The sequence below is a fragment of the Perognathus longimembris genome, chromosome 1, assembly GCF_023159225.1.
Source record: "Perognathus longimembris pacificus isolate PPM17 chromosome 1, ASM2315922v1, whole genome shotgun sequence".
In the NCBI taxonomy this organism is placed as follows: domain Eukaryota; kingdom Metazoa; phylum Chordata; class Mammalia; order Rodentia; family Heteromyidae; genus Perognathus; species Perognathus longimembris.
Genome location: NC_063161.1, coordinates 54,217,929 through 54,245,493, shown reverse-complemented (window position 1 = coordinate 54,245,493; position 27,565 = coordinate 54,217,929). Strand labels below are relative to the sequence as shown.

Sequence of the window (27,565 nt, the reverse complement as noted above, 5' to 3'; positions counted from 1 at the left end):
GCCGGTGCGGGGCCCGCGGCGGCGGGGGCGGCGGGGGGGCGGCCTCCCGGAGGGGGGCGCGCGCGGCCGGGGGCCGGAGCGAAGCGCCCGCGGCGACCCGGCTCATTCCGTGCGTGCTGCCCTGGGCCCCGGGCTCGGGAGCCGCCCACTGCCCCCCCGCGATCGCCCCGCCGCGGGGCGCCCGCCCTCTATATAGCGCGCCCCTGCCCGGCCCGCACCAGGCCACCGGCCGCGGAGTGGGCGCAGCGCAGCCAGCGGCGCCCTGCCACGCCTGCCCCGCCGCCCCCGACGCCGCCCCCGACGCCCCCACGGCCGCCCCGCGCCGCGGCCGCAGCCGCCGGGCCCCCCAGGCCACCATGAAGAAGGAGGTGTGCTCCGTGGCTTTCCTCAAGGCTGTCTTCGCTGAGTTCCTGGCCACCCTCATCTTCGTCTTCTTCGGCCTGGGTTCGGCTCTCAAGTGGCCGTCGGCGCTGCCCTCCATCCTGCAGATCGCCATGGCCTTCGGCCTGGCTATCGGTACTCTGGCCCAGGCCTTGGGTCCTGTCAGCGGTGGCCACATCAACCCGGCCATCACCCTGGCCCTTCTCGTAGGCAACCAGATCTCGTTGCTCAGGGCTCTCTTCTACGTGGCAGCCCAGCTGGTGGGCGCCATTGCTGGGGCAGGCATCCTCTACGGCCTGGCACCACTCAATGCCCGGGGCAACCTGGCAGTCAACGCGGTGAGTGCCCAAGAGGTTGAGGAGGGGTGGACAGCCTGCGCTGGGGGCACACGCAGCACCAGCACTTTCCCCGGCACATCTTGAGAATGGGTGTAACAGAGTGTGCCAGGCAAATCCCAGGACAGGACAACAAATCTCCTCCCTACTGGCCACCCTCCATCGTTCCTTCTGCCTGCACCCCTCCAGCTGCTCCAGTTGAACCCTTCCCCGTGCTTCCTGACCCTTCTTTCTGCCTCTTCTTCTGTCTTGCCTTGGAGTTCTTGTTCCCCTTGGGCCCCTCACCTCTCTGTCTGCCCCTCAGTGGTGCAGTTTTGATGGAATCATCTGAGAAATGACTTGGAATCCCTGTTTGGGGTGACCCTGGCCTCTCTCCATGCTTCATCCCCACCCCCACCCCCCCGCCACCCTCCCAATCCATTACCCTGAGATGGCAGTACCATGGAAGGTGTCATGGGATTACATTCAGAAACCATTTTGTGACCCCTCTAATGTAGTACCTGTGCACAGTGGCCTTTGTGGAATATGGCTACCCTCTCTCCTCACCCCTGCTCCTGCCCCCTGCTGCCTTCCTGCTTCTGCAGCCCCAGAATCATCCCCCTGTCCCATGCAAACTGGGTTCATTAATCAAACACAGAGGAGGATTTTCGTGGCCATTGTCAAGCTGTGAGTCAGCCACACTGGAGAGACGGGTTTAAGGTTGGCACCAGCCAGCGGGTCAGGCATGGGTAGGAGGCCGGGGGCAGTTTGCAATAAGCAAACTGGGCAGCTGCCCACAGGAGGGAGGGTAAATGCCAGCTCGTGGAGGCTGGGGGTTGGGCAGAGCCGTTGACAGGACAGTGTCCAGGAAAAGCGCCTTTGACGTTCTGCCCTTGGGCTTCAAGCGTGTGTGTGTGTGTGTGTGTGTGTGTGTGTGTGTGTGTGTGTGCTCATGCACTCCTGAGAACTGCAGTTTCTTCAGTAAATCATCTCACTAAGGTGGCTTGGCTTCCAGATTCCCTGGGGCTCTAGATGTCCTTGGAGGAGGAAAACTCTGCCCTTCCCCCCCCACACCCCCAGCCTCCAGCCCAGCCATCAAGTTTGAAGGCAACAGGGCTTCAGTCTGACTCAGTCTCCCCTTGCAGCTGAACAACAACACATCGCCAGGCCAGGCGGTGGTGGTGGAGCTGATCCTGACCTTCCAGCTGGCACTCTGCATCTTCTCCTCCACGGACTCCCGCCGCACCAGCCCTGTGGGCTCCCCAGCCCTGTCCATTGGCCTGTCCGTCACTCTGGGCCACCTCGTGGGGGTGAGTGGGGCTGACACTTAGTTGGGGCACCATGTGGGGAAGCCACTCAAATGAATGGAGTCCTCAGAAGAGTGCCCCCTCCAGTCTGGTGAGACCCGCCATCAATTGAAGCTTGATCTTGGTGCTGCTGATCTCTAGCTTTATTTAGCCCCTAACATTTTCAAAAGTTGGGAATAAGTGAAAGATGGGGTGAGGCCAGGGAATAAAGCCTGTGTAGAAGATGGAGAAGAGAGGAGGACCGGGGCAGGGGCCCATGATTAAGTGGACAGCCAACATTCAGGAGGGGAAAGGTCAACAGCTTAGGATTCAGGAGATTTGAGGTGGAGAGCTGGCTGACCCCTGGACTACTGTGCATCACTGGGAGTCCTGGTTCTGTGGGCGCCCATGGGAACTTTGTCTTCCTCACTGCTGTCCCTTCTGTCCAGATCTACTTCACCGGCTGCTCCATGAACCCAGCCCGCTCCTTCGGTCCCGCAGTGATCATGAAGCGGTTCAGCCCCTCCCACTGGGTGAGTCTAGGCCCTTGCCTAGCTTCCATGACAGCCTGGAAACTTAGCAGTGGCAGAGAACAGACTAGGCTTCTGGATCATGTGGGCCCAGAGTTGGGGATGAGCCTGGGATCTGAAGAAAGAAGGGGACACAGAAAGGCAATGCAGCCAGGCAAGGGAAGGAGTTATGTGGCCTGAGATACTGGGGACAAGGGACCCCAAGGCTCTATCTGCTGCTCTAGGGAAGGGATCTGGACTTCTCTAGAAGGAAGAAGAGCTCTTTGCTGAACTCAGCATTTCTTCTGTCCCTCTGTGCAGCTGTGTGTCTCTTCTCAGTGATTTACCTATCTGTCCCTATAGATGGCTTGGGAGAATATTCCTGTGAGTCTGTTCCTTTGGACAGCCTGTTGCCTCCTCTGAGAGAGGCTGTCCTGAAATGAATGGGAGAGTTCTACCCATCGCTGTCCGTCTCCTCAGAAAGCTCACTGTCTCTCTGTAGGGTGGTATTGGAGGCGCCCATCAGCCCTGGACTCTGCCTCCCTGAGAGGTTCTCAGGCCTGTGATTCACCAATGGCAGTGGGCCATCTGTGTATCTGTTAGAGTCTTTCCTTTTAAGGTCTGGAAGTCTGTATGTCTGTCATCGCTCAAGGCCCATGAGTCTGTCCTCTGGTGGGGAAGGCTGTGGTGGGCCTTGGGCTCAGCCTAACCTCCTTGGTTCTGTCCCCTCAGGTCTTCTGGGTGGGACCTATCGTGGGAGCCATCCTGGCTGCCATCCTCTACTTCTACCTGCTCTTCCCCACCTCCCTGAGCCTCAGCGAGCGTGTGGCCGTCATTAAGGGCACCTATGAGCCAGAAGAGGACTGGGAAGAGCATCGGGAGGAACGGAAAAAGACCATAGAGCTCACTGCCCACTGACCAGCATGTGACAGGGGCCGGCCCCTCAGCCCTGGAAGCACCGGAGAAAGAGAAGAATACTGACAGCAACACGTCTGCCCCCCCCCCCCACACACACACACTGCAGGTCTTCTTGGTTGGGGAAGGGTGCTGGCTTCCCAGACGCCACAGCTGGAAATGGAAGCCCAGCGGCATTAGGACACTTGGGTGAGGGCCAGGGGCGGGGGGGCTGGTGGGGGCAAGATCCCTCTGGGACAGAGCAGACTGTGCTGCCATAAGCTCAGAGATTGTGAATACAGTGCCAAGCAGTGATTGTGAATACAGTGCAGGCCGCCCAGGGCCAGGCGGGAAAGCGATTGCTGCTGTCTTCTTTCCCTGCACCCAACCCAGCACCTTAAGATCTGGGCAGGCACAGGGGGACCCTCCCTCCACAGCTCTTCAATGGGAGACAGACTGGTTCATTGAATGCCACCTTATTTATTTCTGGTCAAGGATATGAGGGGTGGGGCTGCTACTATTTGGCTTGGGAGCTTCCCAATAAACTGCTGCTCTTCATATTCCGTCTGTGCCTCTCTCTCTAGAAGCCTCTAGGGACACTCTGGCCTGATATATCTCCCCTTTGGGATCCCATACTGATTACCCCCCCCTCCCCTGCAATGCTCTCCATAGGGTACAAAGAAGCCTAAGGAAAGCCCTCTGAGAAGAGAGGGAAGCTGAGGCTACAAGAGGCAGCATTGGGAAGAGAGAAGAGCAAATATGGAAAGAGGAGAGGCCAGGAAAGAGGGGTCACTCAAGTCACCCCTCCCTCTTCAGCTATGTCAAGTCCCGCCACTTGAGGAGCTTTGGCAGGCAGGGTGTAAGTGAGGGGAACCAACTGCAGCCCTCGAGATGCCAAGGAGGTGACCAGCCAGGATCTACCACCACACACTGTGACAGAGGCACAGTCCTGAGCTCCCATCTCTGCGTCTCAGGATTTCACAAAGGTGACATTTGAGCCATGCATTGGTGGTTCACACCTGTAACCCTAGCAACTCAGGAGGCTGAGATCTGAGGCTCATGGTTCAAAGCCAGCCTGGAGAGGAAAGTCTGTGAAGCTCTGTTTTTTTGTGTTTTTTTTTTTTTTTTGCCAGTCCTGGGGCTTGAACTCAGGGCCTGGGCATAGTCCTGAGCTTCTTTTGCTCAAGGCTAACACTCTCTACCACTTGTGTCGCAGTGTCACTTCTAGCCTTTCCTGTTTATGTGGTACTGAGGAATGGAACCCAGGGCTCCATGCATGCTAGGCAAGCACTCTACACTAAGTCACAGTCCCAACCCTCTGTAAACTCTTATTTCCAATTAACCAGCAAAAATAGCTGGAATTGGGGCTGTGGCTCAAGTGGTAAAACAGCAGCTTTGAGCAGAAAAAACTAAGGGACAGTGCCCCAGCCTTGAGTTCAAGCCTCTAGACACACACACACACACACACACACACACACACACACACACACACACACGTGATGTGGTGGGAACCTGCATTTGGAGGTTGCAGCTCCCATCCTTCCCACAGAAGCCACTTCTGGCACCAGCCTGCTGCAGTTTCTCCACTCCTGCCCCTGTACCTCAATGTCCTCTGTCCCACCATTCTTTGCCCTGCCCTTGCCTGCTCTTGGCTTGTTGTCACTGAAACTCCTCAGAAAGCCTCCTTAACCTCTCTGAACCACTATCTCTTCATGGGAATCAGATGGAGAAAAGAGCACACGCCACCCCAAAGAGCAGCTCAGGACACAGCCCAGGGTCAATTACAGTCTGAAGGGGAGGCAGGTGATCCATGGCCAAATCTAGATGGCAAGGTTTGGTAACAATGTCTCTGGGCTTTACTTACCTCCTCTGTAAAACAAGAATACTTTTACCTACCTTGTGGGTTGCTGTGGGGTGAAAAGGAGACAGCAGCACAGGGCAAAATATGGCCAGGTACCTGGTGAGTAGCCACTGCAGTGGTGTTGAAAGAAATCAGCAGAACCCTTATTTCAAACCCCAGGATCTGCTATAGACATAGCCCAAGTGGCATACCTCCAGCTAAACAAGCAAACTGAGCAAATGTGAGGCTCTGAGTTCAAATCCCAGTACGAGAGACAGAAAGACAGAGAGACAGAAACATAGAGAGAAGAGAGACAGACCAGCCTGGGCTCTCAGCTGCAGCTGCTCAGGCGCCTCTGCTATGAAAACCTCTTCTTTGCCCTTCAGTTTTGCTCCAACAGGGCAGAGAGATGCCCTGAGAAAGGATTGGGGGGAAAATGCAGACCCAGGCTGGATAGTCCAGACCACCCTATCCTCCTCCAAGCTGTAGTCTGGGAGCAGACATTTCAGCCCCCTCTCACCCCACCTACCTGCCTCAGGCTTCCTGAATGTCAAAAGGGGAGACACCATCCCCCCAACCCCCACCCGTGATCCCATCCTCACCTCTGTATTTCTGTATTTCCAGCAGCCTCTCCAGCCTGGGCAGCTTGGTTGCAAGCCACATTTTAGCCAGCAGGGGGAGGCCTACCCCACTGAATCCACAGCATGTGTTCTTTCTTCCCTAATCCTAGGGCTGGGCTCTGGCTAGGTGGGAGTGACGCTGGGGGCTGGGGGCCTCCAGGACCATAGCAGGGTTCCAGGTGCTGCCAACTTTGGGTCTGTCATAACCTTTCAGCCTTGGGTCCCCTGGGCTACCAGGAAGCAATAGGCTCCTAGTCAGCCCATCCCACCACTCCGGGCAAAGAGAGGGGAACCCTTCCCCCTTGACCCTCAGAAAACTCAGGTTAAGGGCACAGTGGTGACTAAGAGGCTGGCCTGTGTCTTCTGCTCAACAACTTATGATCCTCTCTATGACAGGTCTCAGGGAGGGGGATGTGACCGAGTGAACACTTGGCCAATAAGAGACAAACTCTCTAGGTGGGTGGAGCATCCAGGCATAAGAAGTTACAAGCCTTGAACTTCCTGCTGTTGACATTGGCATGGCCACCCGCAAGGAGTCCAAAGAGAGATGAGAGGACAAAGTCGTGGTCATTAGGGCTGCTTACCAGCAGGGGGCACTGTGTTTCCACACCTGATCTTCCATGAGCTGACAAAGACCTGAACACATGAGCATACTGAAAGCTAACCCTGCCTGCACATATCTTGGATTCCTGCTCCTCGCCACACACTGACCTTCAGCTATGGCCCAGGGGCTGTATCTTCTGGCTGAGTCCCTTCCCTTGGCATAGTCATGTCACTAAGCTGGTGTGTACAGCTACCACAACCCTCTGGCAGGACCACAGGAGACCAGACCTATAGACCTATCTTATGTGTCCTCAGGCACATTCCCGTGCAGTTATGACCCAGCATGTACAAGCTCAGTCCCTTCTCTGACCTTCTGATCTTCCTCAAGGCAGACTCCAGAAAGAGTCTAGATTCTCCCTTTGAAGGCGTCTCATGCCCTTCTATTCAAGGTGACCAGGGAAGACAGAGGCTCTAGGGGATGCCAGTTGCCACAAGGGACAAGTGGACTTGGTGGCATGATAAAGAGATGGAAGAGGACTGGGACTAAATGTAGAGAATGGACACAGGGTGGATGTCCTGATGGATGGACAGAAGGGACTGCTGGGAAGATTCAGTCTCTCAGCTCCTCTCAGCCCTGGCTCCCTTCTTCGTTAAGTACAACCTTTCTAGTTTGTAGAGGTCAGAGAGGTGGTTCATGAGAAGCTTCCTCAAGCTCCTTCCCATATCATGTTTTTGTTTGTTTGTTTTTGGTCAGCAGTGGGGCTTCAGCTTTGGGCCTGGGCACTGTCCTTGAGCTTTTTCACTCAAGGGCTAGTGCTCTTCCATTTTGAGCCACAGTGCTGTTTCCAGTTTTCTGGTGGTTAACTGGAGATAAGAATCTCATGGACTTTCCTTCCCCAGGCTGGCTTTGAACAGTGATCCTCAGATCTCAGCCTCCTGAGTAGCTAGGATTACAGGCCTGGTGCCTGGCTCTTGCCATGTTATTATTCTCTTCTTTCTCTAACTTCTCAAACCCTGAGAGGGTCCCAGTCAGAGTTTACACTGACAGGCAGCCAGGCATGGGGCCTTGGCTAAATGCCATGAGTAAGTTCATAGCATGACACTAGAACCCAGGAATGTCTAGGTCCAGAAAAGTCCTGGCTGAGGCAGGCAAAACTAGATTGGCACAAGCCCTGATCAATGCCCACTTGCCCTCAGGGGATAAAGGACCTTGTCTCAGGCCAGACAGGGCCCAAGTCTAGCTGGGGCAAAGAGCTGCCACTGGCCTTAATGCTCTGGTACTCTAGGGACATAACAGGGCTGGTGCTACTGCCAGTCGTGGACCTGCATAGCAACCAGGACCTTCTCATCCCAGCCTGGTCTACGCAGCACTCTCCTTAGAGGGAGTAGAGAGTTACAATCCTAATGGTGAACATTGTGTGCCTGGAGGCACTTCCCTAGGTGTGAGTATCTTTACCACCATTGCCCAAACAGGTCATAGTTGTCCTCATTTTTTTTCCCGCCAATTATGGGGCTTGGACTCAGAGCCTGAGCACTGTCCCTGGCTTCTTTTTGCTCAAGGCTAGCACTCTACCACTTGAGCCACAGAGCCCCTTCTGGCTTTTTCTGTTTATGCAGTGCTGAGGAATCGAGCCCAGGATTTTGTGCATCCTAGGCTCTACCACTCTACCACTAAGCCACATTCCCAGCCCCCTTGTGTCCTCATTTTATAAGCAGGGATGCTGAGACCACAGCCATTCAGCAAGTCAGGAGCACAATCTACATGGCCTTGTAGCCAGCATGGTATTTGGGGCAGTGAAGGTACATAGTGTAGAGAAACAGAGATGCCATTGTGATCTGAGAGCCCAGTAGGAAAGCTAATGAACACAGTTATTCTGGGAGAAATAAGGGCTAGATTGGGCCTGTGGCAAATAGGGACAAGAAGACATGTCAAATGTGAGAGAGAACACCCAGGAACCTGGCCACACATTGGGAGGAGGCTGAGGGCAGGGGAGGCATGTGGATTGTCCCTGGTTCTGGCCTGTGCAGAGCCACTCAGGAGAAAAGGGACGTGGAGGGACAGCCACAGGAGCAGCGAGGAAGCCGTATGGGGCTGGAGCCCTGGAAAGAGGCCCAGAGCCTGTGGAAGATATGGAGGCCCCGGGCCCAGGCAGTGTCATGGCTAGTGAGCAGAGCAGTGGACCAGAAGCAGACAAAGGCTGAGCTTGAGGGTGAACAGAAAAGGAGCCAATGGGAGATACCCCGAGTCTCAAGTCTGGGTGGAAAGAGCCCTCAAATGGGCATGCCTCATAAGTAGGCCAGGAGGAGCTTCAAGCACACATGGCAGTCACAGTGGGCCAGAGAGGAGGCACAGGGGTGGATGGCTCTCAAACCATGATCTTCTACCCCTGATCACCAGACATGGTTCTGGAAAGAAGCTGAGGGGAAGGAGGAGAGGGAGGGAGACAGGAAGAGCCAAAAGCCAAGAGCAGGCTCCGGTCATTCAACATTCAAAGGAGCCAAGGCACAAGTACCCAGGGAAAAATATCTCTTCTTCAAAGATATGGGGGGCTTGGGGGGGCCCAGGCAAGTTGTGGGGGGAGGAATTCCGGATGGGAGAGGCCTTGCTGGTAGGCTGTCTGTCTGGGTAGTATGAGAGGCGCAGTTGGTGTGATGCTACAAGAAAGCCAGAGGTGCTTGGTGCTTGGCTCATGTCTGTAATTCTAGCTTCTCGGGAGGTTGAGATCTGAGGATCACTGTTCAAATCCAGCCTGGACAAGAAAGTCTGTGAGACTTATCTCCAATTAACCATCAGAAAACTGGAAGTGGAGCTGTAGCTCCAAGTGGTAAAGCACTAGCCTTGAGCAAAAGAGCTTGGGGACTGCACCCAGGCCCTGAGTTCCAGTCCCATGACCAACCAAAACTAACTAGATAAAGCCAAAAGGAACAGGGTGTTGGGGGTGGGGAGAGGAGAGAGCTTGAAGACCCTCATGGGGAAAAGGGGACCAGAGACCATGGAAGGAGTGCTGAGCAGGGCTGCGGCCCCTGCTGAGGACAGAGACCATAGTCTGTGGCCACAGCCTGCCTGGCTGGCCAGTTTCTCCAGTAGAGCCCAGCAGCACAGATGGGACCAAGAGGTATGGAGGAGAATGAAAATGGAGTCATATTGAGAAGAGAGCCAGAAGCTGAGCACTGGCAACAATGTGCACCGGGTGAGATGCCAGGGGTTCTCTGGGGAGGGCAGGGTGACGCCAGGACAGCGGGAAGAACACAAGTGGGAAGGTAAGATTGTTTTCTTGTTTTGTTTTGTTTTTTTTTTGTTGGATTGGGCATTTTGTTTTGTTTTACATTTGTGTGTGTGTGCCAGTCCTGGGCCTTGAACTCGGGGCTTATGCACTGTCCCTAAGGTTCTTTAGTCAAGGCCAGTGCTGTATCATTGAGTCACAGCTCCACTTCTAGCTTTTTTCAGTACCTAGTTGGAGATAAGGGTCTCATGCCTTTCCCATCCAGGCTGGCTTTGAACTATGATCCTCAGATCTCAGCCTCCGGAGTAGCTAGGACCCAGCTTAGGTTTGAGACAAGGTCTTGCCTGTTGTTCAGGCTAGTCTTGAACTCTTTTTTTTTTTTTTTTGGCCAGTCCTGGGGCTTGGACTCAGGGCCTGAGCACTGTCCCTGGCTTCTTTTTGTTCAAGGCTAGCACTCTGCCACTTGAGCCACAGCGCCACTTCTGGCCATTTTCTGTATATGTGGTGCTGGGGAATCAAACCCAGGGCTTCATGTATATGAGGCAGGCACTCTTGCCACTAGGCCATATCCCCAGCCCTAGTCTTGAACTCTTAATCCTCTCATCTCTGCCTCCTGAGTGCTAGGATTAAAGGCATGAGCCAATATGCTTGGGTAGGTGAGGTAATTTTACTGGGACTAAAATGGGGGAAGAGTTGCGGTAGGGGTCATCCAAACAAAGGACACAGGAGACGCTCTGGAAGGAGAGGAGAGCCAGGCAGAGGACTCAAACCACTAGGCCAAAAGGCAAAGGACAAGACAAGGAAAGGGACAAAGAGTTGAGGGAGGGGCGAGATCACAGAGGACCTGTTTGAGCCAAGCCAGGAGCTTCTGGAGGGATGGGAAGCCTAGCAGGGAGTTCAGCAGGGAGCAGCAGGATCTGCTTTGTGTTCTGGAAAGATCACACTGGCTGCAGTGTGGAGAATTGATTGGAGCAGCGCATGTGGATAGAAAGACAGTTAAGGGCATAGCCAAGTCATGTGCAGGGTGGGGGAAGGAGGGAGGTAGAAAAGGGGCCAGGGACCACCAACTGAGTGGTAGACAAGAGGGGTGTCTACTTTGACTGAGACCATAGCTGGGGAGCCTGAAGACATCATGGTGACATCTATGGACAAGTAGGTATAGCTGGGGAGGAGGTCAGGGCCCGCCCTCCCTCCCCCCCCCCATGTGGACATGATTTTATTGGCTCTGCAGATTCCCTCCTCCTCCTCCTTTCTTCTTTTTGAATACTTTTTATTATCTTTAAGTAGTTGTACAAAGGAGTTGTCATTCAACAAAGCAGTTTATGAATACTGTGCATCTTGGCTGCAGCTTCTGAGAGGGAACACCTTTGAGAAAATGCCTTCCTATACTGTTGGGGGTGCAAGTGGAAAACCTAGGCATAAATAACCTTAGGGCCAGCATAGCTAAAAATGTGTGTGTGTGTGTGTGTGTGTGTGTGTGTGTGTGTGTGTGTGTCCCCTGGGGCTTGAACTCAAGGCCTGGGTGCTATCCCTGAGCTTTTTTCTTTTTTCTTTTTTTTTTGCTAGTCCTGGGGCTTGAACTCAGGGCCTGAGCACTGCCCCTGGCTTCCTTTTGCTCAAGGCTAGCACTCTACCACTTGAGCCACAGCACCACTTCTGGCTTTTTCTGTTTATGTGGTGCTGAGGAATCGAACCCAGGGCTTCATGCATGCTAGGCAAGCACTCTACCACTAAGCCACATTCCCATCCCCTCCCTGAGCTTTTATGCTCAAGTCTCGTGCTCTGCCACTTGAGCCACTGCTCCACTTCCTAGTGGGGGTTAATTGGAGGTTAGTCTCACAGGCCTTCCTGCTCAGGTTGGCTTTGAACTGTGATCCCCAGATCTCAGCCTCCTGAGCAGCTAGGACTACAGGCATGAGTCACAGGTGCCCAGCTTCAAAATAGATAAGCTTTAAGGAAAGGCAGAGACAGAAGAGGTGAGGGAATGGGATGGAAATTTCCACCAGGACACAGCAGAGTTACCCACTGCCACATTGGCAGCTGGCACAGTTTAAATTACTGCGGAATGAACCCCTCCTCTATGTCCCCTTCCACACTTCCTCTCCCCCCATACAAGCCTGTGTTCTTAGTGCAGTTGATTCTATTCACATCTAGGACCTGCGAGTGGGGTTGTGGGTGGGAATAAGGGACAGAGCTTCATTTCACATCTGGGTTTTGAGGACGCAGAATCTGCTCAGCTCACTGACAGGCAGAGCCTGGGGGTGGGGGGTGGGTGTTGACTAAGTGAGCAGGAGTCCCTGTAAAGGCTCTGGCCTTGGACTTGGGGAGCTGTGTGAACTTGCTCCCCCTAAGCAGACAGACACCAGTGATTCGTCTACAGCCCACTGCCTGCCCTTCTACTGCCGCTTGCGTTTGGTCCATTTTGCGAGTTCCAGCCCAGTGCTCTGGCCCCGTCCTGTCAGGTGAGCTCAGGGTGGAACAGACACGTGAGCACCACCCCTCCTCCCACCCCCATTTATGCATAACCCCATCCCTTCCTCAGCCCCCTGCCAGTCACACCAGCTGGTTCCTTGGGAGAACAGTGGGCAGAGGAGCTGCAGGTGGGGCCAGCAAAGTCCTCCCCAGACAGCGATAGCCAGAGTCCAGCAGAGACAAGAGATCAAGTGGGACAGAGGACCAGAGCGGAAAGGCACCTCAAGAAACCGAGGTGACAGCCAAGGCACAGGCGTGAGGACATGAAGCCACTGTGCAGCAGAATGTACATGCTGGTGAGCAGGCTTTGGGCTGCCATCAGCAAGGCGCTGTTTGCCGAGTTCCTGGCCACGGGGCTGTACGTGTTCTTCGGCGTGGGCTCAGTCCTGCGCTGGCCCTCCGCACTTCCCTCTGTGCTGCAAATTGCCATCACCTTCAACCTGGCCACTGCCACAGCCGTGCAGGTCTCTTGGAAGACAAGCGGGGCCCACGCCAACCCTGCCGTGACATTGGCCTTCCTCGTAGGCTCCTATATCTCTCTGCCCCGGGCCATGGCCTATGTGGCTGCCCAGCTCGCAGGGGCTACGGTGGGGGCGGCTCTGCTTTACGGACTCACACCCGGGAACGTCCGAGGGACCCTGGGCATCAATGTGGTAAGCACTTGTGCAGGCAATGGGCACGGGCACCAGACAGGACTAGCGAGGAGGGTGTTCAGACCCAGAGCAGAGGGAATGAATGGAGAAGCAAACAACTCAGCCACATGTTCGACTCTCCGAGCTCGGCCCTGGACCCCACACTTGAGCTTTCATCTAGGCTGAATAGGAAGGGGATTGTGGTGTAAGGAACAGACAGAGAAGGAGAAGCCATGGGAAGGGGAAATGGAAGGACTAGGCAGCTAAGAGCAGGCATAGCTGAGGGAGGGCTGGGACTGGGGGGAGGGAACAGAAGGGGCTTCTGCCCACATTTGGTTCCCCCGCCCCCCCCCCCCCAAGCTCTACCTCATTCCCTCTGCTCCTCTGTCTTCCCCTGGCCTCACTCCCGCTCGCCCTACTCACCTACCTCTGGACTGTCCTCTTCAAGTCTAGAGCTCCTACCCGCCTCTGATGGGATGGAAGAAATGCTGCTCACGCCCCCCCGGGAGAGGTGTGCAGGGACTTTATGAACTAGGTCTTAGAGCTGGGCTCTGTGAGGTGTTTCGTGATTACTGTTGAGGAAACTAGGCCCATGGGATTCACCACACTGTGGGCAGAGCCCTTATCCACTCCAGTGTAACTTCCTCTGCCAAGGTCCAAAACAGCACCTCGACTGGCCAGGCGGTGGCAGTAGAGCTGATTCTGACCCTGCAGCTAGTGCTCTGTGTCTTTGCTTCTACGGACAATCGTCATGCAAGAGGCTCCCCAGCCGCCATGATTGGGACCTCTGTGGCTTTGGGTCACCTCATTGGGGTAAGGGGCAAAGGGAATACTGTGGACATGAATACACGGGAGGGTCCTCCTTGGGTAAACCAGTTGGCACAGGACGTGTCTCTTCCGGAGCCCCTCAATGCCTTGGGACCATAGCAGTGTCTGGCTCTCCAGCTCCTGGATACAGGGCTGTAAAGTGAGGTAGGGTGGGCCTCGGAGGCAGGGCCGAGGGTCTGATTCCCCCCAGCTGCCTCAAGTCTCTCTACATGCTGCTCCTGCGCTTGCTCTCCAGATCTACTTCACTGGCTGCTCCATGAACCCAGCACGCTCCTTCGGTCCTGCTGTCATCGTGGGAAAGTTCACAGTGCACTGGGTGAGACTCTCAGCCATGGGGAGGAAGGAAGAAAGGGCTGAACAGAAATAATAAATATGGCAGTTAATGGAGATGAGTGCCAGGAAGCCAGGCACTGGTGGCTCATACCTGTAATCCTAGCTACTCAGGAGGCAGAGATCTGAGGATCATAGTTCAAAGCCAGCTCAGACAGAAAAGTTCATGAGACTCTTATCTCCAATTAATCACAAAAAAACAAAACAGAAATAGAGCTATGGCTCACTAGCCTCGAACACAAAAGGTCTCTGACAGTGCCCAGAGTCTGAGTTCAAGCCTCAAGACTGGACAGAAAGAAAGAAAGAGAGAGAGAGACAGACAGACAGACAGACAGACAGACAGAGAGATGGAGAGAGTCAGAGACAAAGACAGAGACAGAGACAGAGAAATAGGGAGATACAGAGACAGATAAGGAGGAAGGGAAGAAGTAGGGATGAAGGAAGGAAGGAAAGGAGGAGGGAGGGAGGGAGGGAGGGAGGGAGGGAGGGAGGGAGGGAGGAAGGAAGGAAAGAAGGAAGGAAGGAAGGAAGGAAGGAAGGAAGGAAGGAAGGAAGGAAGGAAGGAAGGAAAAAGGGGAGCTATGGCTCAAATTGGCAGAGTGCTAGCCTTGAGCAAAAGAGCTCAGGGACAGCGGCCAGGCCTGAGTTCAAGCCCCATGGCTGACAAAAAATAAAAAATAAAAATGGAGGGGAGGGATAGAAAGAAGGAAGAAATGAAGGAACAAACAAAGGAAGGAAAGGAGAAAAAAAAAAGAAATTAGAGATGATAGGTTTAGCAGTGAGGGTCCACAGAGACTTGGGAAGATATAAACTCCTAGCTGGACCATTTAGACCTGGAAATGGAAGTTTCCTAATTGAGGAAGGACAGAGTGAATATTCTGGCTTATATATTATATCCTTTCCAGCTCTGATCGCATGTGGCACCCAGTGGACTGACAAGAAATAGGCCATGACAGGAGCTGCAGCCTTGTCCCAGGCTTTATATTCTGTTTCCTTCTGCACTTTCTCCAGCTGGACCAATTTTCAAACTTGAATAAAGAAAAACAGAAATAGTCACACGCACACACCAGCAGAGATAGAAATGGCAAGAGCTAGAACTTGGCTGAAACAAGAGAGGGGAGAGGAAAGGAGCGGGAGTAAGTATAAGACTAGCCTCAGGTCTCCCAGCCCAGGCCATGCCTGAATAGCTGGCCCCACTCCACACAAGGCAAGATCCTCTCCCCTCGGGGGCCCTAGAATCAGGATTCATAGCTTTCAAATAATCACCTTTAAAGCCAGGTACCTTTGGCTCATGCCTGTAATCTTAGTTCTTAGGAGGCTGAGATCTGGAGGATTGCAGATTGAAGTGAAATTCTTATGTCCAACTAACCAATAACATGCCAGAAGTAGAGCTGTGGTTCAAGTGGTAGAGCATTGGCCTTGAGCACACGAGTTTAGGAACAGCACTCAGACCCTGAGTTCAAGTCCTAAGACTAGCATAAAAACAAAATACATCACCTTTGAGAGTTCCTGGGAGACCATGTCAGCACTCGGGAAGTAGGCAGGATCCCAAACCACTCCGATTCAGATAGCTCATGGGAGTGGTGTCTACTTGTGTCTTCTCAGATCTTCTGGGTGGGACCCCTGACAGGGGCTGTCCTGGCTTCATTGATCTACAACTTCATCCTGTTCCCTGACACCAAGACCTTGGCCCAGCGACTGGCCATCCTCATGGGCACCACAGTAGAAGAGAAAGTGGTGGAGGTGGAGCCTGAGAAGAAAGACTCCCAGTGTAATTCAGAGGACACTGAAGAGAGGGTGTGACCCAGAATAGCCCTTGGCACCTCAGGCACCATTATATCATGGACTTGTGATCTTCCTAGTGGGGCAATTACCAGAGGGAATAAGGAGGCTTGGGAGTCTTGGGGTGAGCAGCAGGAAAGAATGTGCTAGCTTCCATCCCTGGTATCACATGCCTGGTCCTCCCTCCCTCCCTTCCTCCCTCCCTCCCTTCCTCCCTCCCTCCCTTCTTCCCTCCCTTCTTCCCTCCCTCCCTCCCTCCCTTCCCTCCCTTCCCTCCCTTCCTTCCCTACCTCCCTTCCCTACCTCCCTTATTTTATTTATTTTTTATTTTTTGGATTTGAGATGGGCCTTGATGCATTGTCCAGGCTGGCCTTGAACTCACAGTCCTCCAGACTATGGGCTCCAAAGTGGCTGGGACTATAGGCACACACCATGCCCAGCTTCTACATTTGTATAGAGAGCATGTGGGATCAAATCCATCCAGTTCATTCTCCCTAGGCCTTCCCTTTATTAGGAAGACAAAGCAAGGGAGTAAGAGGATGACGCTGTCTCCCTTTGTGGCACTCAGCTAGACTCCAGTGGAACTCCTGGGCCTCCAGATCCCCATCTTGGGAGAATAATAATTGGAGCTCAGTCATTCTGTTCCCACTCTGACCAGGAACTCAGGGAGCCCCACTTCACCCATCAAGGGAGAAGGGGACAGGCATCTTAGCACTGAGCCCTGGGACAGCCTCTGAGCTACTCAGTTATTTTCCTGCCCAGGGGGATGGTTTTAGATGTATGAAGACTCACACTAGGGGCTTCCTGAAATCTGAGACTGCCCTTCCAAGAGATCTATGCCCCTCATTTTCTCCACCCCACCTTGGGAAGAGCAGACATAAGGAATCTTTTCTTAGGCTGGCAAAGGAGTAGTATAAGGAAGAGAGCTTTAGACCAGACAGGCCTTGTCTCAGGTCTGGCTTTCCCTAAGAGCTTGCCCTCATCCATCCCCCCAGACCACGTAACAGAACCATCCTGAGGGGGAACACCCATCTCCCACTCTCAGCTCATCACAGTACCCCTAAAAGTGCGGATAATTAAGTTCTTAGAATGACCCAAGACACCAAGATTCAAGGGTTAGTGCCTCTGAAGGATGCCAGGCATCCATACTGGTTTGTGAAGATTTAAAGGATACTCTAAATCTCCTCTGCCTATATGACTTGAGGGCTGGTCTGGATTTCTGCATTCCCAGCTATACAATGGGTATAATCTTCCCCCCTAGGGACTGCTATGAAAATAATGTGATTAAAAAGTACTTTAGGAAGTAAAAATGCTGGTAAAACCATCCCAATAAATGATGATGATTGTTGCGGTTATTGTAATTATTGGGTTTGAGGACAATTACTGTTGGTAATGGGAGGGCGGAGGGAAGAAGGGAGAGAGGGAAGATTGCAGGTTTTCGTCTACTCACTAGGGACTCTGCTCTCTTCTCTCTTGGGGCCACTGCCCTGGGAGTTTTGTGGCTGTGGGGGCTTGGGGGGAGGGACCCTGGAATGAAGAGACAAGCCAATAAAAGTCAGTTCTTCTCATCTCTATGGAGCCCATCACCATGGTACCCTGAGATGCAGCAACCAAATCCATAAAAAAAAAAAAAAATTAAAAAAAAAGGCTAAGTCCCTTTCCATGATGTTTCCCAAGGGGCTGGAGATGGGGGAAGGGCTGCCAAAAATCTTCCAAGGACAACCGGCCCAGCCTGTGACCACCACAGTAGCGGAGTCTCCAGTGCCTATGGCTCCAGCAGCTGTGCTAGACATTCTGTCCTATTGTCAGTGCTATTCACATCTCTCCAGCAGGGTTCCACTCATCCATTTTTGCAATCTTTCAGGGCCCAGGGCTTCCGGTGCCCTTTTATGAGCGGGAACAGCTGGATATGCCTATGTATATTGTGTGTGCATAAGTGTGTGAAGAGGACATGATTGACTGCTAAAGGTCACTCGCTCAGTTGCATAGACCCCTAAGGTCTCTCCAGATCCTCACTTAGAATATTCCAAAATAGAGTTGGGGGGGGGGGGGCTTACATAAGCTTCAGACCCAGGAAGGAAGGAGGCAGGAACTAGAGGGGGGTGGGGCTCTACAGTAGGCTCTTGAGCTTCCTGACAAATTATCTCTGCATCCCCAGAGCCAAGCACACACTCAGTGCTCAATAAAAGTTTGATGAATGAATGACTGAGGCTGGGGAAGGAGAGGCGGCAGTAATTGATCAAGAGGAGGAAAATGCAGGAGTTACAGCTGCAAATGAGCCCAAATGACAGCAGCTGGGAAGCCTCGGCTTGCAGGCAGGGGCTGGAAGAGGACCGTGGCCAGACATCTGAGTGTCTACTCGCCACTTCAGAGCAGCCACATCAGTCTGGTCCCAGAACTTACAGGCCTAAAGGGCAAGGGGTAGTTGCCTGAGGGGAAAGAAAGTAGGGGCTATTTTCACTGATAGTTCTTTAGCATTTGTCTTGTCAGGTCAGACTAGAGGCAGAAATTAGCTTCTTGAGAAGTGAGGAATTAGGTTAGATACTGAAGAGCATCGAAGGTTAGATGCAGAAGCAACCAAAGGTTAGCTTCTCCTTCTCTCGAGCCCTTTAATAGGACAGCAGGCCATCTGTTGGGATGAGGGAAGGGCTGGCCTTTGGCAAGCTCAGTCTCAGCAGCCCCAGCTGGGAAAGCAGGCTTCGCCGCCAAAGTCCCTGGGTCTGGTTGGGAGGAGGGGGTCTGGAGAGAACAGAGACCCAACCAAGAGACCCTTGGTGTGTACTCCCTGCCTCCCATTTGTCAGGGGAAGTTTTTAATTAATGGTGTGTAATCTGATCTGGCCCTTCTCCCTGCTGAGCACTGCCTTCAATCAGTGGAGCCATCTGCAATTGCAATTCACAATTCTCCCGAAAGGGAGGGGGACCTGGGATGGGTGCCTTGGTGATTAATACAATTAGCCTTTTATGTTGATGATTGTCCTAGCAGGAGCAGATGATGGGAGCATGGAGCCTAGGTGGTCACTTCCGATTGGCTGGCAGGAAGCCCCTCACCACTGCCCATTGCCACTGCTGGTTTTTAACCTGCTACCTGCAGGTATAAAGTGGACAGGCCTCATTGGGAACCAAAATGTGCAAGAGGGAAAGGCCCAAGAAGGGGCCAGGCTCTGGGACACAGTACCTCACGACTGACAGAAAAGAATCAGCAGCACAATGATCCAGACTTCCACTTCCCAAAGAAAAATCACACGGACATAGACAATTCTGTGCAACAAGGTTAAAAGGGGTAAGTATAAGAATAGAAGTTGACAATATAGTTTTAGGTAAGGGTGTGTGTGTGTGTGTGCGCGCGTGTGTGTTATGTGTGCGCGCATGCACACGCGCATAACTCGGGGCTCTGGGTGCTGTCCCTTAACTAAAGGCTGGAGCCACTTGAGCCACAGTTCTATTTCTGGCATTTTGTTTGTTAATGGGAGGTAAGTGTCTCCTGATCTGTCTGCTCAGGCTGGCTTTGAACCAAGATCCTCAGATCTCAACCTCTTGAGTAGCTAGGATTACAGGTATGTGCCTAGCAGCACTGACCGTTTAAAATACAGGTTCAGGCACTTATCAGATGGGGGACTTAAGCAAGTTAAGAATCCTGAACCTCAATTTGCTCTACTGGAAAATGGGGCAGAGTTAAAAGGTTGCTGAAGAACATGAGCCATGGGGGCTGGTAATGTGGCCTAGCGGTAGAGTGCTTACCTAGCATGCACAAAGCCCTGGGTTCGATTCCTCAGCACCACATAAACAGAAAAGGCCGGAAACGGCGCTGACTCAAGAGGTAGAGTGCTAGCCTTGAGCAAAAAGAAGACAGGGACAGTGCTCAGGCCCTGAGTTCAAGCCCCAGGACTGGCAAAAAAAAAAAAAAAGAACACGAGCCATGTTTATTTAGCAAGATCAGTCACTTAATCACTCCATCATTACCACAGTAGATTCCATTTCACCCACCATGAGTACGGAAGGCAGTTTCTATTCAGGCCAAGGCTGTTACTAGACATTGCATCCTTCCCATACGCAAGGCTTATTAGCAGATCCTCAGTGCACACAAGCGAATGTGTTTAACAAGAAGCAGGGATAGACTCTCAGGGGCAGAGAAGAGTCAAGAGTCAACCCCAAGAAAAGAATTAACAGCCTTCTCATAGAGAAGCAAAGTCGTGAGGTGACTGTAGCTGGGGAAGGTGGTTTGGAGAGTAGGCAATAAGGATAAGAGGCCGAGTGGCATAGTAATAAAAAGAAGCATAGCTTTGAGGATTTGGAATTTCATAGGAAAGCAAATAAAAGAGAGCCAACATCAGAGCTGAGGTTTTAGGTAGAGCTTAGACCAAAGATCACTGTAATCTAAGAGGTCAGGGAATGTGGAAGCAGCTGTTTGCGGTTTTGATGGGAGACTTACCAGGTCAGGAGACAGCATTACCCACACATTGGTCCTATGACACTGCTCCCTATGACTTATAATAGCATGGGGGAATGCAGGGAACAGGCCCAAAGGGAAAAGAGCTTGAGATTACCCAAAGAGAAAAGCATTTGAGACTACAACAGTAATAGAGCTGGGCAACAGTGGCTCACACCTGTAATCCTAGCTACTCAGGAGGCTAAGGTCTGAACCGGGCAAGAAAGTCCATGACATTCTTATCTCCAATAAATCACCAAAAAGCTGGAAATGGAGCTGTGGCTCAAGTGGTAAAGAGCTAGCCTTAAGCACAAAAGCTCAGGGACAACACTCAGGCCCTGAGTTCAAGCCCCAGGACAGGGGCGGGGGGGGGGGGCGGCGGGGAGAGTAACCAGGAAATTTAGGGAACAGTCCTGTAAGACAAAAGAGCTTGATATTAAGAGAGTTGTGACATACGTTTAGTGCTAGGGCCCAGGAATGCCAGAGAGGAAAACAGGAAGGAAATTAAGAGCTAATCAAGATGAAGCATTGGACCAAGCTGTGGGCACTTGGGGAGCCGCTGTGGCAGGGGTCAGCACAGCCTAGATCTGTAATCACTTCTCAGGGAGAGCCACACCAAGGCTCAGCCACATACTTAGCAAAGCTGAGGAGGCAGGACATGGTTCGTGATGGAGGTTTACAGGAGTCCAATGGCACTAATTAATAGGCTGCAGCTAATCGACAGAAAAAGGGGAAATGAAAAAACAATGTTTCAGAGCTTTGATTAAGGCAGATAAAGGGGCAATGATTGTCAGAGAAGAGGGAGAGGAGGCCAGAGACAGGAAAAGACCAAGAACTTACACCCTAGCCCCAGGAATACATCAAAGGCCTGGCCTGTGATCAGGGAAGTAAGAATAATAGTCAAGGGTGTCTGAATCTGGAGCTACAGGTTAGATAGGTTTCCTCCATCTAGGAAAATGTTCCTAGTCCCTTCCAATCTGCCGTATTCACTCTGAATTCCAACTTTATGACACAACCTCTGAGGCTGTATGGCTTCAGTTCACTCCTGAGCTCCCACATATGCTGGGTTCACCTCTACCCACCTTCTTCCTTGACCATTAGAGCACAGTCACTGTCCAAACCAGGCTTTCTTAAGCAAAATTAGCTTTAGCCTACTTTACATGGCAATGGTTCCCATGAGGCTTCCTTTTCTCATTGGTTCCCTGAAGTCACAGCCTTTCACTTTAAAGGGAAAGTTCTGGATTTGGTGAGCAAACTGAGCAAGATTACAATGAATACGCCCAACCTCCTACCCATATAGAACATTGGAATACCTCTCAAGTCTTTATTAAAACTTCCTGACCTCCAGCAGGACAAACACTGATTCACAATGGCCTTTCCCCACTCCTCCAATCCAGGGGCCACATGTACTAGTCCTGGGAATCACAACTGGCAGGGTTTGATCTTGCCCTATACTTGCTTGTCTGTTTCTTTATGCTGTTTTGGTTGAGTCTTAGTTTCCCTGCACTTCCTACAGCAGCTGTCCTCAGACCTAAGGAAACTCCTTGGGTTTGTTTTTGCATGCACTACTGGGACTTGCTGGATGTGTGTGTGTGTGTGTGTGTGTGTGTGTGTGTGTGAGAGAGAGAGAGAGAGAGGGGGGGGGGTCCTAGGGCTGAATTCAGGGCCTGGGCTCTATCCCTGAGCTGTGTTTTGATAAAGTTAGCACTCTACTACTTGAGCCACAGCATTATTTTCAGCTTTTTGCTGGTTAATTGGAGATGAGTGTTACAGACTGGCTTGGAACTGTGATCTTCAGATCTCAACCTTTTCATAGCTAGGATTACAGTTGTAAACCACCAGCATCTGGCTGGAACTTGCCGTTTTACTGACTCTTTGACGATACCAAAATAACAGCTTACCTGGCCTGAACCTTTGATCCAGACAATAGGCTTTTTTTTTTTGCCGGTCCTGGGGCTTGAACTCAGGGCCTAGACTCTGTCCCTGAGCCTCTCTGTGCTCAAGGCTAGTGCTCTACCACTTGAGGCACAGCACCACTCTGGCTTTCTGTTTATGTGGTACTGAGGAATCAAACTCAGGGCTTCAGGCATGCTAAGCAAGCACTCTACCACTAAGCCATCTTCCCAGCCCCCAACAGCCTTTCTGATGTAAACAGCTAACACTTCCATTGAAAATAATGATTATAAGAACATGTACGCCTATTTTTTTTTTTTTTTTTGCCAGTCCTGGGCGTTGGACTCAGGGCCTGAGCACTATCCCTGGCTTCTTTTTGCTCAAGGCTAGCACTCTACCACTTGAGCCACAGCACCACTTCTGGCCATTTTCTGTATATGTGGTGCTGGGGAATCGAACCGAGGGCTTCATGTATACGAGGCAAGCGCTCTTGCCACTAGGCCACATCCCCAGCCCACCATGTACGCCTATTTTATGAGCCACTAAGAACAAACACTGCATTGCATTCACAAGAAACCATTGATTGTAAGATGCTCCAAGTCTTATTGCTATTAACCCCATATTTCTAAAGCACATCTTACAATCAATGAAATGATCACTTCTTTAACTCTTGGCTCTTTAAGTCAGTGTTTTATAAGAGAAGGCCACAGCGAGCTTTACTAGGTGGCTTCATCTTCTTCTCAGGAGGGATGGCTGTCCTCTCAACCCCACCCATCTGCTGCTATACCAGCTTTTAGGTATCAGGATATGCCTCATGGGTAAACACATCCTCTCCCTCAGTGACAGAGTTCAATGGAGAGAACCCCACTTTTCCCATAGAGGCAAAACAAAATGTAAGCCATGTCAAGCTGGGATCACAATTTTGAGGAGATAATACGCTGATACTCCAACCCCATTATCCAACCACTCTCCAGCCCACCAGGCTATCTTCCCCAGAGCCTCCAGAGCAGTGTCAGGAGAAGATGCAGAGATTAGTCATTTCCTCCTAATCGGGCTAAGACAGCTCCCCTAAGCTGCCGACTGCAGGCGGTTCCCGTTAAAGTAAAGCAGCTGGAAAGGGCTTAGCCCTTTAATGCCAGCAGCTGTATCACCACAGTGCGGCTGCTCTGTGACGGGCTGGACCTTGTCCAGAAGCATCAGGCGTTTAGCCCCAGTCAATGTATATTAACCCAGAAGGAGAGAGCAGCCAGCTCCCTGGAAGGAGAGAAGGTGGTTCATTTAAGCATCACCACCCCCAAGGCTTTGCTCTCCAACGAGGAAGAAAAACCTCAACCCTTTTGCAGTTCTCTAGCTACTAAAATCTGCACAAACTGAATCACCTCACAGGCAGGCAAGAGCTTTCTCTGTGGTAGGAGCAACTCCACTTTCAAAGCTCACCTAAGGACAGAGCCATTTTTAAGTTTTGACAACAAAAAGACTTTGGTCCATTAACCACCCAGACTCAGTCTCCTTTAAGCTGATTTCTTCCCCCCACCCCCCCTCTGAGCTCTTAAGTGTTCAGGTATGCATATATGTGGTCTTCTTGGAGAGCACTGGGCCCCAGGGTTGATGAGGGAAAATGCTGAACAACCCTCAGAAAGCCCTGGCACAGAGCAAGCTGCTGAAGAGCGATCACTTGAAAACTTCTTACTCAAAGCCAGATGGTGAACATGAGACGGGTGAGAGCTAATGCCACTAGGGGGGAAAGCCAATAAACTAATCCGCTGACACGTTCCTCAAAGTAGGCTGATGGCTTGGCTTGGCTCAGAGACTGTCCTTGGCTTAGAGTGTCCCAGCACGGAAGCCATACATGGGAGGTCTGAAACAGACTACCACCTCAAGGGCTACCACTGGCTCATCATCCTCCTTTCACACAGAAAACAGCCTGAGATCACGAAGCCCAGGTTCTCTGCTCTTTGAACCACTAGAATTGCCCCAAATTCTCTCCCCAAGAGTCCAGACCTCTCTGTCAGCATGCAACTCCACCCATACACCATCCTCAATGCAAGCTTGGCTGTAGGTTGGTGTGATTTACAAACAGAAGTTCTTACAGAGCCAGAAGTAGTGGTATAAATCTGTAAGCCCAACCCTCATCAAGAGGCTGAGGTAGGATCTCTTGAACTCAGGAATTCAAGATCAGCCTGAGCAACAGAGTGAGACCCTGTCTCAAAAATAAGAAAAAGAAGTTTAATAATGGGGACAACTTCTGAAAGGTAAATGATCATCTTCAGCTTTGCTCATTTTGTTTTGTTTTGTTTTGTTTTTGTTGCCAGTCCTGGGGCATGGAGTCAGGGCCTGAGGACTGTCCCTGGCTTCTTTTTGCTCAAGGCTAGCACTCTACCACTTGAGCCACAGCTCCACTTCCGGCTTTTTTCTATATATGTGGTGCTGAGGAATCGAACCCAGGGCTTCATGTATATGAGGCAAGCACTTTACCACGAGGCCATATTCCCAGCCCCAGCTTTGCTCATTTTGTATTTGCTCACTTCCTTGCCTGGGATCTAAATAATACTGGGTCCAAGCGAATGTCACAGGATACCTATGATACATGATTAACAGATCCCACAAATGCTAAAAGTCTAAAATAGCAGGCACCATGACTGACCTCCAGATTAAGAGCTACCACCTCCAGGATCTAACCTCAGATAATGTAGACATTAGTTTGTGAGAGTTTGGGCCAAATCACTTCTGAATTTGCCAACTGGGACGTTACCTGTACTGCCTACCTCACAGGGATGTGATGAGATCAAGTGATGATAGCATTCCAAGTAGAAAACATTACATTTCCTAGAGGTTTTATGGAAAATCAGTTTTGTTGTTTGGTAGGTTGTGGGGCTTGAACTCAGGGCCTAGGTGCTGTCCCTGAGCTCTTTTGCTCAAGGCTGGAGCTCTAAGACTTTGAGCCACAAGTCCACTTCCAGAAAATCAGTTAAGTTTATCTGCAGTGATGACCAAAGACAGCAAGGGACAAGTCTTATTTACTACTGCAAGTCTTACTACTCATTTACATGGGTCTGAGCCTAACACATAGTTGGTGCCCACCAGCTGGGCACTGGCGGCTTATGCCTATAAGCCTACTCAGCCTGTAGTCCTAGTTACTCAGGAGGCTGAGATCTGAGGATGATAGTTGAAAGCCAGCCTGGGTAGGAAAGCCAGAAGTGGAGTTGTGGTTCAAGTGGTAGAGCTCCAGCCTTGAGCAAAAAAATCTCAGGGACAGTGCCCAGACTCTTTAGTTCAGGCCCCAGGACTATGGGGGGAGGGGATGAGTGGGGGAGAGAAGTAAAGCTTAATGAAACCTGGGAGAGTTATGGGGGAGAAGGTAAGGAAAATGAAAAATCCCTACTTCCAACTGTGAGTCTACCAAGTATGGTCTCCTTTCCCCTCCCACATGCCTGCAGAGGACAAAGCTCTCACACACAAGGTTATTCCTGGAGACATGAAACTGGCTTCTACCTGACTGCAGGAATAGAAACTATCAACAAATACAGCTCTGAGAGCCAGTGTCTGATGAAGTACACAAGTTAGGTACTTCTGGCCCAGCTCCTGCACTTATTTACAAAACATGCCAGCTACAGGAAGTATATTAAGAAAAAAACCTTTTTACCAAGTTCTTAAGGTTAAGTGACCATTCTCCAAACCCTGTTTACACTAGAAGCACAATGCAAATGTCTCAATTCTGCAAGGTATTTCAAATCACTGGCTGAAACCTGAGTCATCATGAAGATCATATCAAATATCAAAGCACATTGATTGAAAAATCTACCATGATGTGCCGATTTGAATACTGAACTCTGTCAGTCTCACTTCTCAAAAGTAGGCTTCTACAATAGTTCTTTCTTGGCCGTGGTGAGAACCCTAGAAAAAGTTACATACATATAGGAAAACCACTTAGCCTACCACTGAATGCCTTGTTTTCCAACAGAAGTCATACGTGCTGTGTATGGATATAAATATGGAGGTGCATGGATATGTAATGTGGGTATGGGTACACTAGCGCTCCCATCTGTGGTTTTGGTTACCTGCAGTCAACCATGAGCCAAAAACATCAAATGGAAAATTCCATAAATGGATGATTCATCAGTTTTGAATCATATGCAGTTATTAGTAAGCATGACTTTCTTGTGCCATTCTTCTCTGTCTGCCCTGGGATATATATGCCTGCCACCTGCCTGTTACCTATCAGACCAACTATCAGGTTTTCACAGTGGTTGTAGCCTTATTTTCCTAAATGGCCACAAAACACGAGTAGTGGTGCTGGTGATTTGGATAAGCCAAAAAGTGCTTCAAGTAAAAAAGGTGAAAGTTCATGACTTCGGAAAAAATGTTATGCCAAAGCTGCTAAGATCTACTGTGAGAACAAACCTTTTGCCTGTGAAATTATGAAGGAAAAGGAAATTTGAGCATTTAGCTGTCATACCTCTCAGACTACAAAAGGGTGTGGTGAGTGTGTAGTGAAGATGGAGAAGACATTCCATTTATGGAAGGCATGAACAGAAAATGTGTTTTGACTGCAGTGGGTTGCACTAGAAAGCAAAGTGCCTGTACAAAGGCTTTAGTAAAGAAAGCATGACACGGAGCTATTTACTGAAAGAAAGGGATAGCCACATAGACTGAGAAACAGGCTTGGATGGAAAAGTATAAAAGTTACCAAGAGACTGTCTGCTAACGAAGCTGCTGCTACATTTCCAACAGAATTGAATTTGATAGAGAAAGGACATCATCCATAGCAAGACTTCAGCTTCCATGAAACTTCTAGAAGATGACCAATAGAAGCTACATCAAGTTGGGTGGCTCCTATCTGTATCTCCAGCTCCATGGGAGGCAGAGATAGGAGAACCATGGTGCAAGGCAGTCATAAGCAAAATGTGTGAGACCCTATCTGAAAACTACAGCAAAAGGAAGTGAGGACATGGCTCAAGTGGCAGGGTGCCTGCCCAGCAAGTTGTGAGGCCGTGCATATAAAAATAAACCTACACAGGAAAAATGTAAAGGATTCACCAGGGCATAAAATGTGGAGACAGATTAATTCTGCAACTATGTGTTAATACTGCAGGCCACATGATAAAACTATGCAGATTCCACACACTTTCTAAAGCAAAAACTCTTGAGACTGCATAAACTTTTATTATTGTATATACTATATCTGATTTATAAATTTAAAATTTATCATGGAGTGTGTGTGTGTATGGTTCAGTATATGTACGGTTATGGTTTGCAGGCACCACTAGAGGATCTTGAAGCATATACTCTGAAAGTTAAAGGGACTACTGTACATGAATCTATTTGAAGTAGGTGGGTAGTCTCTATCATAACAAAAGCATCAATCCTTTCTTTGCTCCCTGCTCTCAGCTCTCTGATGTTATTTTGCACTTTCTGATAATTTAAGCATAAATATAAGAATACAAGAATACCTTCTCATTACCACAAGTTCAGTTCACAGCCAGAAAAATTTCTGGTAGTTAACTGTACCTACTGTCTTCTAACTGAAACTAAGATGCCTTCTATCTCAACAAGCAACAAACTTGTGTGAGTATGTGCATGTGTATGTGC

The 27,565-nt window shown here is 50.8% G+C and overlaps 2 protein-coding genes across 3 annotated transcripts; both read left to right on the top strand.

Annotated features, from left to right (window-relative positions):
• The first annotated feature begins 211 nt into the window (after positions 1 to 211).
• Aqp5 (aquaporin 5) lies at positions 212 to 3,943 on the top strand. The gene is made up of 4 exons (XM_048364797.1): positions 212 to 719; positions 1,841 to 2,005; positions 2,431 to 2,514; positions 3,223 to 3,943. The coding sequence occupies exons 1-4, from the start codon at positions 357 to 359 to the stop codon at positions 3,406 to 3,408; spliced, it is 798 nt and encodes a 265-aa protein (XP_048220754.1). The 5' UTR covers positions 212 to 356; the 3' UTR covers positions 3,409 to 3,943.
• An 8,201-nt stretch (positions 3,944 to 12,144) lies between these two features.
• On the top strand, positions 12,145 to 15,847 carry Aqp6 (aquaporin 6). Of its 2 annotated transcripts, XM_048364760.1 has the most exons (4): positions 12,146 to 12,736; positions 13,370 to 13,528; positions 13,779 to 13,859; positions 15,479 to 15,847. In XM_048364760.1, the coding sequence occupies exons 1-4, from the start codon at positions 12,347 to 12,349 to the stop codon at positions 15,674 to 15,676; spliced, it is 828 nt and encodes a 275-aa protein (XP_048220717.1). In that variant the 5' UTR covers positions 12,146 to 12,346; the 3' UTR covers positions 15,677 to 15,847. The 2 variants fall into 2 exon arrangements, with proteins under 2 accessions (XP_048220728.1, XP_048220717.1); XM_048364771.1 differs by lacking the exon at positions 13,370 to 13,528 and having other exon boundaries at positions 12,145 to 12,736.
• Positions 15,848 to 27,565: the final 11,718 nt, after the last annotated feature.

Bases quoted from the DNA above. Each gene is read 5' to 3' on its own strand.
- Aqp5 (XM_048364797.1), top strand. From the start codon at position 357: ATGAAGAAGGAGGTGTGCTCCGTGGCTTTCCTCAAGGCTGTCTTCGCT. The intron at 720-1,840 runs GTGAGTGCCCAA...CTCCCCTTGCAG, and splicing joins GCAACCTGGCAGTCAACGCG to CTGAACAACAACACATCGCC. The intron at 2,515-3,222 runs GTGAGTCTAGGC...CTGTCCCCTCAG, and splicing joins GGTTCAGCCCCTCCCACTGG to GTCTTCTGGGTGGGACCTAT.
- Aqp6 (XM_048364760.1), top strand. From the start codon at position 12,347: ATGAAGCCACTGTGCAGCAGAATGTACATGCTGGTGAGCAGGCTTTGG. The intron at 12,737-13,369 runs GTAAGCACTTGT...TCCTCTGCCAAG, and splicing joins GGACCCTGGGCATCAATGTG to GTCCAAAACAGCACCTCGAC. The intron at 13,860-15,478 runs GTGAGACTCTCA...GTGTCTTCTCAG, and splicing joins GAAAGTTCACAGTGCACTGG to ATCTTCTGGGTGGGACCCCT.